General features: G+C 36.1%; 1 protein-coding gene across 2 annotated transcripts; it reads right to left on the minus strand.

Moving 5' to 3' along the window:
• Positions 1 to 1,542: 1,542 nt before the first annotated feature.
• On the minus strand, positions 1,543 to 16,009 carry LOC122513690. Of its 2 annotated transcripts, none has more exons than XM_043630122.1 (8): positions 12,954 to 16,009; positions 11,626 to 11,770; positions 8,747 to 8,931; positions 7,828 to 8,066; positions 7,468 to 7,746; positions 3,285 to 3,636; positions 2,639 to 2,933; positions 1,543 to 2,269 (listed from the first exon to the last, which is right to left on the minus strand). In XM_043630122.1, the coding sequence occupies exons 2-8, from the start codon at positions 11,692 to 11,694 to the stop codon at positions 2,051 to 2,053; spliced, it is 1,638 nt and encodes a 545-aa protein (XP_043486057.1). In that variant the 5' UTR covers positions 11,695 to 11,770; positions 12,954 to 16,009; the 3' UTR covers positions 1,543 to 2,050. The 2 variants fall into 2 exon arrangements, with proteins under 2 accessions (XP_043486057.1, XP_043486056.1); XM_043630121.1 differs by having other exon boundaries at positions 11,626 to 11,795.
• Positions 16,010 to 18,024: the final 2,015 nt, after the last annotated feature.

Consider the following 18,024-nt stretch of genomic DNA (forward strand, 5'->3'; position numbering starts at 1 on the left):
GATGATGATGATGATAATAATAATAAAATCGCGTAATATTTTTCCTTTTAAACGAATGAACGAACAAACAATAGAAAAAAAAATAGAATTCGTTATAATAAATGAACCGATATAGAAATGCATTTATTCAACTATTGCAAGGATACTTTCACTGACATTTTTTTTTCTAAACGGATCATCGACGCAACGATTTGTCTCTCTTCTTTGGTTGATCTTTATGAGAAATGATTTTATAATTAAAAATAAAAAAGAAGAGAAACATGTACCACGAAAATCTTCGCATTCAAATTCAAATTAAAATATTATATCATTGCACGTTATGTATAGTATGTGTAATTCATAAACAATTATTACTATAAATTACAAATGTAATTTATAATATACCGTATAAAATATATGGTTATTTTTTTGATATAGTATATGATTGGATATTATAAACGCGTATCTAGAAATATTTATGTTTATAATACTTGATAGATCATTGGAATGGTTCGGTGGCAAAAGAAAACGGTGCATCGAGATCGCGTTACGTTCTGCCACACCACCAAGAATGACTTTCTATTCATTTGCTATTCGTGTAAGAGATTGAAGTATATCAAACAATGCAAAGTGGTCACTTCCTGCTCCGTTAACCGCGAAAGTAATTTATTATTCGACCGAGTACACGGTTACCCCCGTAATCCACAAAAAAAGTAGCGTGCAAATAAATCATTCTTTCGGAAAAATCTTTCGACAAAATTTGCTCGATAGTTCGTTCACCTCTTCTTACATTAGCGAAAAAGAACGAGAGAAAAAAGAAAATGGAGAATAAGTAAATAAGTAGAAAGTTTTGTAAAAAAAAAAAAAGAAAAGAAAAAAAAAACACACAAAATTCGTGACATAGTTAATTATCTAATCATTAACCTTCTACCACTCTCTGATAATTTTTTTCAATTCAGAGAAATCAGAGCCTGTCGAATTAATTCCTTTTTAATTCATTCTATTAATTATTATCATAACTTTTTTCTTTTTTTTTTTATTAGACTCTCTCGAATTATTAATGCAAATTATTTTCTTCGAATCAACTCGTTGCAATTTAATCGTATTATTGTAATTTTATATATATATATAATTCAATGTGTCGCGGAAATATATTAAAATAAATTATAATATAATATTTCAAGGTACGTATTTTAAAAATACATCACGTAAATTCGTGTATCCCAAAACATGCGAAAGTAAGAAGTGAATTTCGTAGAGAAAGTTGTCGACTTTGAGATATTTATTTCGAAAAACCAAGCGACGTTTTTTGAATTCTTCTTAAGAATACGTATTCGAGTAAATTTAGAAATTCTTTCTCGAATTCTCTTTCTCTCTTTCTCATTTTGTATTTCGCTAGAAGAATTGAATAATTCAAGAGAATCCAATGATTTCTTAATCTTAATAAATAAATATAAAATTCATCGTGTAAAAGATTCGAGATCGGAATTTAAAAAAAAAAGGAATAAAATCGAGGGGGATAGGTAAACTCACTTGTTATTACAATTATTATTGTTACTGTTATTTTCGTTATTACAATTTGCTGTTATTAATATTATTATCTTAGTTAGTCTGGCATCTGTCGCATAACAATATAGTAGATATTTGTAGTTCACATTAATTATCAACAACAATGATAATCTCTCATTTTAATCAACGAGAGGAGCCTCCCCATTTGCTATAACGAGGATAACGCTTGGTCGTGATATTAAAATAATATTCTAAATCGATCTCTTCAATTAAAAACAAGATCGTTTATCTGTTATATAACTTCGTTATTTCATTATCAAACGAGCATAACGGAACATCAACTAACTTTTCATTTCTTTCTTCATTTTCTTTTCTTTTTTCTTTTTGTTGTTGTTTTTTCTTTTTCTTTTTTATAAATGCGAAATGTTCGTATTAAAACGAAGAAGGAACGATCGAAAACATTAATGTTCAACGTGCTGAATCGATCTAAATCGATCGATTAAGTAAAATAAGAAATAGGAAATCGTTAATTAACGATCATCAATGTTAATCATCGACTTCGTCAGTAAGGATGTAACGCAGCTAATCCAAGTCTGGGTGGTTCTGCATAACTGTGACGATATCTACCGGGTGTCGGAACTATTTCCAACGGTGGTCTGGCACTTTCACGATCGAGACCAGGGTATCTCTCGTGTTCTGATAATTCTTGATAAGTGGTAGCTCTTGCGCGTACTTTTTCACGTAATTCTCGCGTGTATGCTCGATCTCGATAATCTCTTGACTGAAAGGAAATCTTCATGAAAATGTCTTCATTGTAACGATCAATTAAATGACAATTATTTGTGCGTTTAACATCAATATTATACATTAACGCTAGATTTACGTATGTTTTGTTCATTATTTTTAAAAAAAACTTACAAACATTATTGGAATGAAGAAGTTGGTAGAAGGGGAGGAATTAATATTTACGTATATTTCATTACTGGTATTAAAAATCAACATATATATATTTTTTTAAAATAATATATGTAGCAAAACAAAATTTGAAATGAATCAAATTAGTGACTTAGTCCGTAAATCTAGTGTTAACTGATAACGATTGTATCGTGTTTCAAATAAAAAAAGTTAAAATATTATAATAATTTCTCACTTCTCGTGGATCGATAGAATTCCTCTGATCGCGAAACTCTCTCCCAACAACTGGATTTTCATAAAAGCTTCTTGGCCGTGGCCTAGTGGTAGTCTCAGATTCAGAAGGTTGTTCAATTCCATAATGATGAGTTCTAGGTCTTGGTCTCGCTCGATAAGGAAGTTCATTTTCTCGATCAAGCTCAGGATGATTTCGTCTTATTTGTTGTTGTTGTTCGTGTACGGACGAAGAATTCACGTTAGTTTGATGCGAACGAATAGAACGATCTTCGTGAACCTGTCTCGATGATTCCACCCTGTAAGATCAAATAGAAAAGATAATTACCAGTTGTATAATGAGTCAGGGATAAGAGAAATCTCGCATCTAGACGACGTTTAGAAACGTTTGGTGGTAAGAGAATGGAAGAAAAGAGGAAAACCGAATCGGACCAAATACGACGAATAAGGAAAATGACTACGTGACACATCTGAACTTTTACAAGAAAATTGAATCAACTAGTTTCCAGGGAATCTGGTTTGTATCTCGGAGAAAGGACGATCTTTCACCAGGTCAGTTTAACTTTAAAATCTAACTTTTCCTTCGATCGATATCAAGCCTAGTATACAACAAAAAAAAACGTTCTTATTTATTATCATAGAAACTTCACCTGTGTACATGATGATGACCATCGGACTCTCTCTGCCTTGAGAGGACTGGTCTTGCAATGGCTTCCCTCTCCATTGCCCTGAACATCTCTTTAGCATCTTGGAACCTCTCTCTTGGGCTGGTCACTTCTCCGGGATTGATTCTTGGCTGATACTGAGGACTCGGAGATCTTTGTCTTAATTCTGGTGCCCTACGATTCCTGTTGCAACCTGGCGAGACCCCTCTCGTTGGTTGTTGCTGAGTTGGATGTCTTTCTGGACTTCTAGGTAGCCTTGGTAATGTCAAACTCGAACCAGTCGTTTCTACGTCTGGGAAATAATGACTTTCCTCTGTACCTGCACCCCAGTCGTCATCTGTAAAGTAATTAATATTAATAGATTCCTACGCACGGTAAACAACTGGTTAAAGAAACTTTAAGATTTTAGGTCAACGTGTGGTGAGACGATGGAGAAAAAGTAACGTGAAAAGATCGTAAATGAATCTTTCCTCTGAACTATTAGAAACTCTTTAAGTACATATATACATAAATACATATATACATATACATATATATATAGCGAAGAGAGTCATGATATAAACGTTCCTAGATAAAATCTCTAGCATCTCGGTCAGTAAGGTGACTCGAGAAAACGCGAGTCAAGGCAAATCGGTCGTGTGGAATTCTGTAGTGCAGAATCCGAGAGAGGTTACGAAGAGATTTTAAGTGTGGACAGGTAGGGAATGAAAGGAGAGAAAAGGTAAAGACGACGATGCCTTCTTCTTCTTCTTCCTCTTTTTCTTCTTCTTCTTCTTCTTCTTCTTCAATAAGACACGAAGAAGGCTAAAGAAAGCCTCAGGCTATGGGCCGAGAATGCGGAACTTCATGTTTGGCCTCCCACGAGCTCGATTTACGTACGAATTTTCTTGGATTCCACATTAGTCCTGGTCAACGTTATAGAAAAGGACACTGTGTATCATAGTTATTATGGTCTCCTCATCACAATTATCATCATCATCATCATCATCATCATAATCCTCATCCTCATCCTCATCGTTAGAAACATCGTAATCGTCTTCTCTTCTGGTCATTACTATCATCGTCTGCCAACGACCTCGCTTCTTTCTTCATACCGTCTCGTCTTTCTCTAGAACGCACCTCAAAACCACTCTTTTGCGCAATAATCTCTAGCATAGAGTAAGAGAAACAGAGAAACAGAGACAGAGAGAGAGTTGGAGTGCCGTTACCGTGCTAAGTTCTTAGTGTTAAAGGTTGTCGAGTCGATTGACTAACATCTTCTCAATATCAGGATGAAACTAGGATAAAGTGTTTTGTCTTTTCATCATGCCTGCCTACCTGCCTGCCTGTGTACATTTAATTTAAATTTTCTTTGAATGAATTCCCTAATAATTATATATATATATATATAGTTTAAGTTAATCTACTCAAATGTAATGACGTGGTATAAAATAAATAAAAGAAAATGACAAATGAAATAAATTTTGTTAATCTTACATTAGAATATTTAGAGAATAGAATAATTTAGAATAATTAAACAATTAAACAATGATAAAATAATTGATCATAAAATTTATATTACATTGGTGTAATTCATTTGTTTTCGTTTCTCGCGTAATTGTTCTCCGTGAATAATTTGATTATTATTATTATTAATATTTGTTTGTGTGTGTGTGTGTGCAAGTAACTCATACGAAGCAAGTGTTTCTCTTTCGGAGAGGAGAGGAACGGTATTTGAATAGTAATACGGAATCGATTTCACGGCAAACTACCTCCGTCCGACGTAATAATTTAATCGAGGTTCCCTTCCGAGCGAGCCGGGACAATTCCACGGCTGGAATCTAGGCAACGCACGATGGTTTCACGCGACTTACCTATTACGTATCGTACCTATACGTACGCAAATTGCCGAGTATAATTTATGCCGAGTATCGAGAAGTATAACAGTCGAGTACCGATCTAGAATCATGATTTGTATTCGATTGATGGTTCAATGAAAGAACGACAGTTGACATTGGAAAGCCGTTGATTGACATTCATTAGAAATCAGAGCAAACGTTGATAACGAATACGAAAAATATTTCGTATAAATAATAACAAATTTCAAATTCAATTCAATTCAATTCTTTCGCACAATTACTGTGTGCGATCGGACGTTGGATGTTATTTAAAAAAAAAAACGATTTTGAACGTAACGATTTTCGAATAGTTAAATAATGGCGAACGTTATGTGTTTCAGGTCAGTTGAAATAAGTTAGGATAGATGCGAGTGTCAGGGAGAATGGATAGAGATAGGATAAGTTTCGGAGATTTAACATGTGACGTCTGTAGTATAATCGATAGCACGAGTCAATCCAAAGCTGGCTGGTTTTTGCGGTCGAGTAAAAGCCCTAGAATCGAGATACATGTGCCCGTAGGCTGGTACCTGTCGCTGACACGACGTCCTAACGGTACACCTTCCACTGTAACAGGTGCCCAAGCTTGGTGGTACTCTCTCTCTCTCTCTCTCTCTCCCTCTCTTTTCATCTCGTTCCATCTCACGTATGTATATATATATCATATACATACATACTTAAACACTGAAGTATATCCGATGTTAAGTTGTACCTTTTTTTTTCTCTCTCTCTTTCTCTCTCTCTTGTATTTTTTTCTTCTTTTCTTTTTTTTCTTCTTTCGTCTTTATCGTCGAAGCGATATGGGTCAGTCAGTCGTCCGTTAAAAAACGTGTTTGTAAAAGAAAATAAAAAGAAATGAAAATCGTCAGTCTCTTTTAATTTTCATCTCGTTTATATATCACACGCTACTATTCCATTTCATTAGTGTACGAATATATTAACAAGAAGAACATTGAATTTGTTCTTTTTCGTATATTTTAATCGTTAGATCGATATACTCTTATCGAATTATTGCGACAAACTTATTTGATTTTCTAATCACGACGGGTTTAAACTGGAAAGGATATCGCACAGTTCGTTTCCGTTTGAATATCGATTCGACGTAAGAGAAAGAAAAAGAATTAAAAGAATAAGAATAATACGAAGAAGATGATGACGATGACGAGGATGATTAAGAGAGAGACTATAAAAAAATCCAAGCATGCAGACGTAAGTGTTCGACACACCATCGGATTTTCGAGGTGGGTAAAGAAATTGGGTTAGGGGGTCGGCGCTCGCTTCTGCCCGGTTTTCTACGAGAGCCGATAAGATTCGTGCGGACACACCTGCCGAGCGAATAGAAAGCGTCCAAATTTCTGTCTTTCCAACTTGCATTCCTTATTCTAACGACGTTCGACATTTTCAAAAAAAAAGAGAAACTACAGAATTGAAGAAAGTATCATTGCAATAATAATGATACTTGACGGTTAACACGGCAATCCACTCGAATGACAATAAGAAAAGAAAACATTCGATTATATCGAAGTTCAAGTAACAAATTAAAAAAAAACACACACACACACACAAAATAGAAAAAAGAAATCTAATAATCAATCGATAAGAAGAAGTATGAAGAAAGTTTAGCTTGATATTACGAACTCTCCTCTCTCATACCATTCTCTAAGTAATTATTTTAAAAATCGTTTCATCGGTTCCCGTCAATTTCCTGTTGGTGATCCGCAAAAAGAAGTAATAAGAGAGTTGAAGAGAGAAAGAAGAAACTTTCACTTTCGTTTAAGCAAGATCTAGCCACCGCGGTAGTCATGATGAATATCCTCTCTACGTTACGACGCGTTTCATGGATCGATCCCATCGATCCCCATCGATTGACGACTTTCCATGAGTTTATTCTATACGCATACCGTAAAGAGTTACGACCGCATATGTAAGTTTATTCAAGAGAGTGCATTGAACCAACGAAGCGGAGAGGCCTGAATTTCCGTAGAAATCGTTCTTACCGACATCGGTAAGAGAACCACAGAGAGCTAGAAAAAGATTAGAGAAATGAATAAACTTGGAGACTCGTCAGCTTACGGAAGAGGAATCTCTCGAAGGTCTCGAAGGTCCGGCGCCTTAAGGGACTTGATGAGATTGCATACGAGGTGGAGGAGTATGCTGCACTATCCGATCCACATTCCGCTGCTAGCTGACTCCTTGTACCACCTCGATCAACAGCTGTGCTACCACCCACTATGAGAACCAAGAGATAGAAAAAGATTTAGAGAAAATGAAAACTTGGAGACTCGTCAGCTTACCGGAAGAGGAATCTCTCGAAGGTCTCGAAGGTCTTGGGCCTAAGGGATGATGAGATTGATACGGTGGAGGAGTAGCTGCACTATCCGATCCAATTCCGCTGCTAGCTGCACTCCTTGTACCACCTCGATCAACAGCTGTGCTACCACCCACTATGGTCTGATTTAAGCAACGCCTAAATTCGATACCTGCCAGGTTACCACGATGCCTGTGAACTGTGTCGTAATCACGTGGTGGTAACAATATAGGTCCGACATCGTTGTCTCCTGAATTGCCACGACCTAGCGGAACAAAGATGACATCATTCCTCCTATTTGCTTTATTTCTTAGTCATCATTATTTTTTGTCAGATCTCTTCTTACCTAATTTAGCTCTCAACTCAGCTGCCAACGACTCGTAGATCGTTGTGGTCTGAATAGGATCATGTTTCAGTTCTCCGCTACCTTCGGAAGATTCGGATTCTCTTGTACTTCGGCCATCGCTACCCAAATTACTTCGGTTTCTACCTTCCCCGGAAGATACTCTTGCTAAATTATCCGCTTGCGACGCCAATGCCTTCAATTGTCCACCCAACAAGTCGGCAGTCTCAACCGAATCGCATCTGATCGAACGGAAAGTTTCGATAACGGTATTTGTGTGCGTATGCGTGTATGAGTGTATATTCAATGGTTTATTATTAATATTATAATGAAATCACATAATGATAACTCGAGTGGTAATTAGAATCCATAAACTGGGCCAGGTTTTCCATAACAAATCACGTTTATCTCGGAGAAACCGAAGGCTTCTGATCTCTTGAAACTTTAAACCATGAGAATATAAGAGAGTAGGTGGATTCCTCGAGGTATAATGAAAAAAATACGCGTTAACGGCTCGTTATACGAAGGAGAAGCATAATTAAGTAAGATAGCGACCTATAATCCGTACGATCGAATTGATGAACCAAACGACCTCCATCTTTGGAAAACGCGCGCCATTTTTTCTTTTCTTTTTATCATCCATATTAATAAAAAAGAAAATACAATGAAATAAAATCAAATAAAATCAAATAAAATAAAGAAAATGAAACGTTGTAATAATATTTATCAGATGTTAAAAGAAAAGAAAGAAAATAATGAAAAATAGTTATGATAATAAATGAGATGAAAGTATGATAAAGAATTCATGGCCAAGCGAAGGCATAAAATGCTACATAATCGGACACGAAAAGGAACAATTAAAATTAATATAATTAATATATAAAAAAAGAAAAAAAAAGAGAGAGAGAGAGAGAATAAAAACCTGTATGCATGAACATGAACTGGATTATTGGTAGCAGGATTTGGTAAAAGCAGAGTAGCTGCTACGATGTCTTCTCGTTGTACAGCAGCCAATACAGCATGACCTGGTACCAAATGCTTCACAGCTGATCTAGTAGAACCTCCAGGATGAACAGTCTGAATGATCTTCAGACCCTTGCTGCTCACCTGTCGACAAGAATGAAATCTTAATCGTGGTACACATCAGTTACGCGTTACCAAGCATATTAAAAGCTAAAAAATCACTCGTAATAGAGATATCTCTATGATTTGATCAAAGATAGACACGTATACGTTCAAATATTATTCCAAGGATGTTACATGTGTGTTTGTTAATCTTATTTGATTTTCTATTATAGACCTAATTCATTTCAAATAATTTCTATATCAGGTGTTTTTATCAGATGTTACATTGTAAAATTATGATCAAAGATATATCAATAGAGACATATCTAATGTTCAAATAAAGGTGCGTTAATATCTTATTTGATCTCTTCTTTACTTTTATATTATAGATCTAATAATCTGAAATAACTGTTTTTTTCTTTTTTTTCAGTATCTGTCGTAAAAAGATGACAAGATGGGCGTTTAAATGGGAACGATTGAAATATTCGTATCTAACGTATGAATAAACAAACAGGTAGAAAATCTCTTCGGCGAGATAGAAAACATGAAAATCTCGTAAGACTGGTTGGTCTCTTACGTTTTGTTTCTTACTGTGACACGCGTAAGCATTGTTCAAGATAGCGGAAACGAACAGCGTAATTACTACATCTCGCTCGACTATTACGTGCGATCCTCGTTTAGAAGGCCAAAAGAGGAAGAAGTGAAAAGAAAGAAAAATAAAAAACACGTTCAGAAAGAAGGCGTCATCTTAACACATTCTTATTACTACTACTACTGCTACTACTACTGCTACTGCTACTACTTAAAAACAAACAACCTGAGCAATTACTAAATCTATCTATATTATCATCCTCGTGATAACATGATCATTGTTTTTCGCATGATAAATTTTAATGCATAATATGACCCACCTCCGTATCTTATTCGACAATGTTTTTAAAACTTTCTCTTTATGACAGAGAGACTTGTAATTACACTTGCACAATAATTAGACGGATCACTCACTTCTATTATTTCACAATAATAATAATAATAATAATAATAACAATCTCATTCTCTTTTCTTTTTCGACACGAGCAACGCAACGCGTTTTGTGCTTTGCGAATTTGCACCAAACTCTAAATTGAAAATAATATCGTGTCGGTATTATTATTGCGAGATTCGAAGAGATTTAAAAAAGAATATTTGTATTTTGATTTCATTTTATTCATCTAAATATATCCATCGCGTGTATCTCTAATTAAACAAAATATTTCGTTAATTTCTCTTCTTTTTTTTTAAATTTAAAATCAATACAGTTGATAAGATTATACTGTTATTCGTCCAAACTAATTTCTAAAGTTAATTGCCGTTATAAAACTCGACTCGATTAAAATTGTTCTTCATTCTCCGCACGTTTTAAAACATTTCTTTTGGGTTTCTTAAAGGATTACGATGATTTCAAATCGCCCGCGCTAACTCGTAACATCTCGTTGAAGAAATAAAGAAAGAATTTCGCATACCGTTTCTCTTTCCCATATCGAAGACGCCTCGTTTCATTCGTCGTATGAAGATTCGGGTCAATGAATTCGTTATATGTATATTAACTCATCATAATTCATTCGCATAAGGTATTCGTGTAGGTGTTAATCGAGTGCCAAGGTCTTTCCCACGTTTCTATGACGTTTTGTAAATATATTAGATCATTAGATTAGATAATTTAGGCTATTTTATTTTTTATTCATTTTTATATGTAACATCGAGAAATAATAGAAAAATATTATCTTCGATAAACAAAGGATTACCCCCCCCCTAAAAAAAATTTCGTTGTTCCATACAAAATCATATTAGATTCTTGATCGAATTCCAAACTTTTTCTCACGAAGTGGGTATTAGAATATAAAAGTTTTTTTTTTTAAATGAACGATCCTTTGACTCGAACAAATTCTCGTTGAATCGTTTTATGAATCGAACCAACGATAGGAATGAATTCCACAGAGGATTAACCTTTTTTTTCCTAATCTCCATTTCTAATTCCATCTTCTTATCAATATTAAATAGAGAAACTACGTTTGATTAAATTCCTTTTTTTTCTTTTCTTCTTTTTATGAAGAAGCAAAGAGAATAGAAATAGGAATGCGACCCCCAAGTTGGAATACATTTATTAAAGATTCTTTCTTTATCCCAATTTTTATATCTGATTTCTAATGCCATCCCACGCGTTATGAAATGTGAATATTTAAGGTAGAGTCTTCGTTTTTTCGCTCGATAAAAAGACAAAAAAATAGTGCGAAGAGAAGAAGAATTTAAGAATTTAAGAATTTAAGAATAACGAAAGCTATGACTGTGGCTATTATTTTTGGTCGACGTTCTTTCCTATCTCGACTTCTAATTTCATCCCTCGTATCAATTCTGAGAATATCACGTCTAAACTCGTTTTCGGTGAAAAATATAACACGACAATTTCACGAAATATCAGGTTTTTTTTTATTTTCTCTTATAGGATTCAGCGCAGTCCCAGTAAAAAAGCGAACTTTATGAGACTTCGTATTTAACTTTCTCTCGAAAAGAATAAAATGATATGAAGATAAGAGAGTGAAAAAAGAAAAATAAAGAAACGAGAAAGAGATAACCGAAACTAGACATATATAAACATCATTCCTTATCTCATGTCGATAAACAAAGTTGAAGTGTTAGAATATTTTCGGATATGGTAGGCGCCAAAACCGGATCTCGAAATGGTAGTAGCGTGCTCACCTGTAACGTGACCTTGAAAGGTTCTTGAAGTCGTTCTCGTTCGAGCAGGTAAGCTATGGCACCGGGCATCGCGTCCACACCCTTGGCCTCCCTCGCACCAAGATACCAAACGTAGTAGGAGCTCTTCTTGACATCCTTGCTACCCCTTAGACGTAGGGCCATTACTCGCACTGTTCTCACCGAAACCAAAAAAGAAACCAAAGAAGAAAAAAAAAAAGAAAGAAAGAAAGAAAATATATTTTCGTTCGTTTAAAATTGCCTCTCCTCGTTCTCCAACTCGAGATTAGAATTTTTTTGTTTTTTTTTCCCCAAAAAATTCGACGAATAACTTCGATTATAAATTTTCATCGAACGTTGGGATTGGATTTTTGTTTGTTTGTTTCTTTTTCTTTCTCTTTTTCTTCCAATCATTTGTTCAAGAATTCGTAAGAACTTGGATCGTTTATTAATGCCCGACATTCGTGTCTAATCATTTTTCAAACATTTTTTTTTGTCGAAATAAGTTAGTGTCTTAATAGTGATGTCCGATCTTACAGGACGATACTCTTGCTTACACAAATCAACGTTTTAATTCAGAATACGAGGAATCGGAAGTGTGATTTCATTGTAAAAATGATCATCCGTAACGAATGACAATGCGATACGATTGTGTTCGAATTGGTTCGATCTCTCGATTGCTAACGTTCCACAGCTAATTCGATTTTATTCGCTCCAGATAGAACGAACGGCGAATGGGACGATCAAAATCGAGAAGAAGAAAAAGAAAAAAGGGAAGAAAGAAAGGAAGGAAGGAAGGAAGGAAAGAAAGAAAAAAGTTAACATGGAGAAAAGGAAGATTTAGTAGAAAAATGATGCTTTTACCGGGTTTCAACACGCTGTTGCTGTTGCTGTTACCCGTCTAACATCTACCTTCCCTCTCTTTCTCTCTCTTTCTCTCTCTTTCTCTCTTTCAACTGCTTCCTCGATTACTTTCACGCTTAAACCCGTTTCCACGTTATCCATCTTGCGCTTGAATCGATTCTCACTATCAAGACACCAAAATTATTTCTTCAGTACAATGATGAATACGAAATAAGGAATAGAAGAAGAAGAAGAAGAAGAAGAAGGCAATTTTAATCTTGAAAAAAAAAAAACAATCAAAGATTCATTATTCCAAAATGAAATTGGTTTATATCGCTATCAACGAAAAAAATCAAATATACGAAAGAAATATAAAAAAGTTGGTGATTACAACGAATAGCACAGTCAAAGAGAGAAAGAAAAAGAAAAAAAAGGACTCGTCCTGATCGTCTTGTTAGCCTTCACCGAACACTTCGATCTAGACTCACCTTAATAAATGATCGTACAAATGCACCTTCTATTTTTCTCTCTCTCTCTCTTTGTTTCTCTCTCTCTCTCTATCTGTCTATCTCTCCGTATTTTCTTGCACTCACAAAAACTTCTTGATATATATAGGTAGGAAGGAGAAGAAGATAGAACAACTGGTCTGCTCGCGATGCACTTCGCGAAAACCGTGTGTAAGGCCGTTCTTACGGTATAAGCGAGTCTAAACTAAACGTGAGCCACGGCGTCTGAGGTTTACGAGCTACGTACGAGCACCATCCTATGGTATGGGAGTAAAAAGAGAGAGAGAGAGAGAGAGAGAGAGAAAGAGAGACGGCGAACCACGAGTGGAGGGGGGAGAATCGAGCAGGTAAGAAAGACAGAGACGGATAGAGAACTTCGAGAGTAGTCTCGTCTGACAGCTGCACACAGTTCTGACTACTTTTCCACGTTGAATTGCCAACTTGCTGCTACGAATAATCAGCAATAGCCAGCCATGGCAGCGCAGTAAGAAAAACAACGGCAGGCTCGAACTTTCAAAAATGTTCCAACTTAAAAAGTCCGATTTAAATCTGCGCACAATTTTGCGAAAGAAAGGGAAAGACGATTGATAATCCAAACGATATTATTCTTCTCTTTCTTTATTTGACTCGCACTATTTTATGTATGTATGTATGTATATATATATATTATTTTTCTTTTTCTTTTTCTTTTTGTTGTTGTTCAAAAAGGGCAATTATTTGTACGGACTGTCAAGACACCAAAGATGAACTATACCAACGCGTAACGTAAAACGCAGAACACGAAACACGAGTCTCTCGACTGAAGAGCAACAGCAACAGCCACGGCAGTTTCCTCCTCTCCTTTCGGTGCCTCACTGTCGAATCCTCCTCCTCCTCCTCCTCCTCCTACTTCTACTTCTCTAACTCCTACCACTTTTCTCTTCTCTTCTCTCTCTCTCTTTCTCTTTCTCTTTAGTTTGCCACACCTTCGCCACGATCGGTTCTTGATCGACGTCGTAGCACATGCAAGAGAAAAAGAGATAGATGGAAAGAGAAAGAGAAAAAGAAAGAGAAAGAGAAAGAGAAAGAGAAAGAGAAAGAGAAAGAGAAAGAGAAAGAGACCGCGACCGGTCGAGTTCCAACCGGCCGCGGTGCGGCGCGGCACCTTCCGATGGATTCTGTCCTGAATTCGAATAGTCCGAAGCTCTCTCGCCTTTCCAGGTACCTTTTCTGTCTCTCCTCTTCTATCTTTCTTTCTTTCATTGCATTCCCTCAGACCCCTTTCTTCCGATCAGAAAGAGATGAAAGAGGAGAGTAGTCAGTCTATCCGTCCTTCTTATTCCCTACGCTCTACTCCCCCCACCCCACCGCCACTCTAAAAAGAGAGAGGAAGAAAAAGTGATGTTGCACTTGTGTGTATCTTCTCTCTTTTATTCGCCATATCCCCTTCTACCAACTCGAAAAAGAAAGAGAAAGAAAATCTGACGTTCATCCTTCTCTAGATTTTTCTCTCTTTCATTTCTCCAGCCCCCGTTTTCTTTATCATCGGAAAGAGATGGAAGACTAGCGAGCAGGCCTGTTCCTCTTCTTCGCGTTCATCCATCCATCCATCCATCCTTTTCTTTCTTACTCGTCACTATATTCCCCACTCCATGAAAAAGACCCACTTGCTCTTCGTCATCCATCCTATTCCTTTTATCCACTACTCTCCTGTCCTTCTCTTTCTCATTCACCTCTTTCCCCTCCTTCGGATGGCTCGGCAAACCATGGTACCTCCCTACCTGGTACCCTTCAACCTTCCTTCCCCATTACCACCACCACCATCACCACCACCACCATCACTACTCCTAGCTTGGCAAGAGGACGTCGCTCGTTGTAAAGGCCTTCGCACACTGGATCCAATCGCTACTCTGACTGGTCCAACGAAAGTCAAGCTGAGAGAGTGTGTCGAGCGTGTTACCGGATTGGCATTTAAACACCATTACTCTCTTGCCACAACCAAATGGCAGCCTTGTCTTTTCGTTTGATGCTTCTTACTTTATCTAGCGAAGCTAACCGAACTTTCCTGTCATTATTATTATTATTATTATTATTATTATTTTCTTTTGGAATCCTAATGGACTTTTATGATAATGATGATGATGATGACGATGAAAAATTATGATTAGAATTAAAATTGAATTTGATTTTCAATTCAACGTCAACTATTAGCTTAGCGATACTTAGCAATAACTGGCTGATATAAATCAAGTTAGGCTGATGTGCGAAAACCTTAAAACGAGCAGGTAGAAAAAGGTTGGTATCAACGAACGAATGGTCGAAGCAAACGATTCCCTCGGTGAACGCGGTTAAACGCGTGATCCTTGTCTCTCTCTCTCTCTCTTTCTTTCTTTACCTCTTTCTCCCTCTTTTTGGAGAACTCTGTTGATCTTTTTTACTCTTCAGGCAAACCTTTCTTCGGCAGTCTCGCTTCAACTCCCTTACCACCTTCTTACACTTCTCCCACCAGAATTTTCAGCGACAGGGACTGGGACTCTCTCCCCTCCACCTACGCACACATATTGATACCACTCGACTCGGTTAACTCGACGCCAGGTGTATCTACCGGGTGTATTTGCTGATATACGTGAAACACTCGAAAACTTCAACAAGCATATATCTGTAGTCGATCATTTTTTATTTCTCATCGTCTCTTCTTCCGTTTATTTTATTCGTGAATTAATAAATCGTTGATCTCTTCGAAACAAAATTTCAATTATTGTACTGTGTTCATCATCTTCATCATCATCATCAGCCTACACCGTCCACTGCTGGACAAAAGCCTCTCTCATATTGAGAGGTTTTAAGCCTTAATCTTCCTCGCTGGCTAAAGACGTGTTGGAAGATGGTGTAAGGATGGTGTGTTAGGGAAATTTATAGGTTTAGATAAGGATACTGGATGGGACAATGGATTCCCCCGTATGGTCTTGGGAGATAATCCAAGGCTTGCGTAGGCAGGGTCGCATCCCTGAAGTAGGTCTATCCTCCACCGGGATCGTGTAGGAGTACCCACCCGCTACCTTAACTATGTTCACGAGTTAGTATAATATATTTGTGATGTCTGATCGAAACAGACCGTTACTACTTTGATTCATTTCACTCATCGTTTTTCATTTATTGTTCGAACGAAGTCTGATCAAATACGACACTTTCTACTTGCCGTTCATCCTTTATGAAGTCTGACCAAAACCGATCATTATCACTTTCTTACACCATCGTTGAAATATTTTCTCGTTTTCAATAAACGATCATCATACATAATTCATGCGGCTAGCTGACGTTGCTTATCTTTCTTCTTTTTCCATTTATAAAGATGACACTCTCGCATGACATTTCTTCATTTATCAAAGGTCAACAACATTCCATTCCTGTAAGATTTTATTTCATTTTCGTCATTCATTCAGTCAAATTATTAAAGTCACCCGTTGTATAAAGGATTATCCACAAAAGCAGGTTGCATGTGCCCTGTAGAGCGTACAACTTTTGCCGCCACAAAACGCGAATGCTAACCAGATGCGTTAAGTATCGTTCGACAATGTTCCAGGACTCGTACTTCGTAAGAATCTATTTACTAATTTTTCCCTCTCTCTCTCTCTCTCTCTTTCTCTCCTTCCGTATACTTAGAAGAATAAACAATATGCGTTACACCATAACATAGAAAATCGTGGGATAGTCATTAATTCATTCGTTCATTCGCTAATTATTCCGATACATGCTTAAAAAAAAGACATTGCAATTTGAACAATCCCATAATTGTTATTGTTTCTTGTTTTTTTCTTTTTTTTTAAATTGATATTACCCACGATCTATCGCGTATGTACTTCATTAATTAACAAATGTATACATATAAAATTCGTATATTTAATAGATGCCAGGAGAGGAGCCTAACGGGTTTGCATCTTTTTTACATCTTGATGATACGTTTTGAATAATAAAAAAGATTTCTAGAAAATAAGTCGGATTTTTTGTTAACATAATGTACTTTATAATTAAGTCGGTATTTATCGTTGGTAATTATCATTTGAAAGAGATATGCAAAGGCCTTTGATGCCTTGTTTCTTTTTCTTTTTTTTTACGAGGTAAGATAGAAACTTTAAAGTCGCGCAAAGAAAAAGAAAAAAAATAAAAGAGGGGGGGGAAAAGTTTAACGAGGAAACATGTGTGCGGTGGTTCCTGAGTCGCCCTTGTGTGTATGTCAAAGGAAGTGGGAAACTAATCAAAGTAACGGTTCGTCCCGATTAGACAGCCAATACGCTCTGTAACTCATGGAAATGACTTTACGTAATTTCACGTAACGTTTTTGCAAACTCTAATCGCCGTGCAATGTCCCGAGAAAAGACAGGGAAAACAGGAAGAGCATGTGAAAGAGAATTACCCAAGCAAAAGGAAGAGATTTGTTTCGGAAACGTTTGTTCAAGCTATTTAGATAGCTTGGGACAAACTCAAGAAAAATAACTCCTCGTTTAGATCGAATCGTTATAAACCTACTTTGTTATATAGAAAAGTTTCTATATATTTTTCTTCTAATAATTTCTAATCGTTCACATCAAATTCTATCTAACAACTGATTTTTTTTTTCTTTTTGTAATTTTGATTATCAACCATTTTTTTTATTCTATCACCACTATCATCATCATCATCATTATTATCAAACTAATCTTCATTTATAGAATACAGTAATATACGAATTGATCCTGGTTCAGAACAGAAAGAGAGAGAGAGAGATTCCTTTCACGTGATTAAATGTCGGAGGAAATTTTTGTTGTAGCTTAGCTATATCAAAGAGGATGTAGAAAGTCGGGAGATGATGATGTAACGTTAAAACATAGACATTAATGCTCTCTATGGCATCCAAGTTCTACTCCTTATTCTCTCGATTCAGCAAACATTATATGTATATGCTATAGTAATTCAAATGAAATAAAAAATACTTATTAGAACATATATATATATACATATATCTATCTGAGAAATGTTCAAAGGTGATCGGATTTATCGATGGCGTATGCGTGACTCTTACTTTCAAAGTCAACGT

Source organism: Polistes fuscatus, unplaced genomic scaffold (assembly GCF_010416935.1).
Source record: "Polistes fuscatus isolate 324 unplaced genomic scaffold, CU_Pfus_HIC Scaffold13, whole genome shotgun sequence".
In the NCBI taxonomy this organism is placed as follows: Eukaryota; Metazoa; Arthropoda; class Insecta; order Hymenoptera; family Vespidae; genus Polistes; species Polistes fuscatus.

Bases quoted from the DNA above. Each gene is read 5' to 3' on its own strand.
- LOC122513690 (XM_043630121.1), bottom strand. From the start codon at position 11,787: ATGGCCCTACGTCTAAGGGGTAGCAAGGATGTCAAGAAGAGCTCCTAC. The intron at 8,932-11,625 runs GTGAGCACGCTA...TCTTGTCGACAG, and splicing joins CTTTCAAGGTCACGTTACAG to GTGAGCAGCAAGGGTCTGAA. The intron at 2,270-2,638 runs GTGAGAAATTAT...ATTTCCTTTCAG, and splicing joins ATTCTATCGATCCACGAGAA to TCAAGAGATTATCGAGATCG.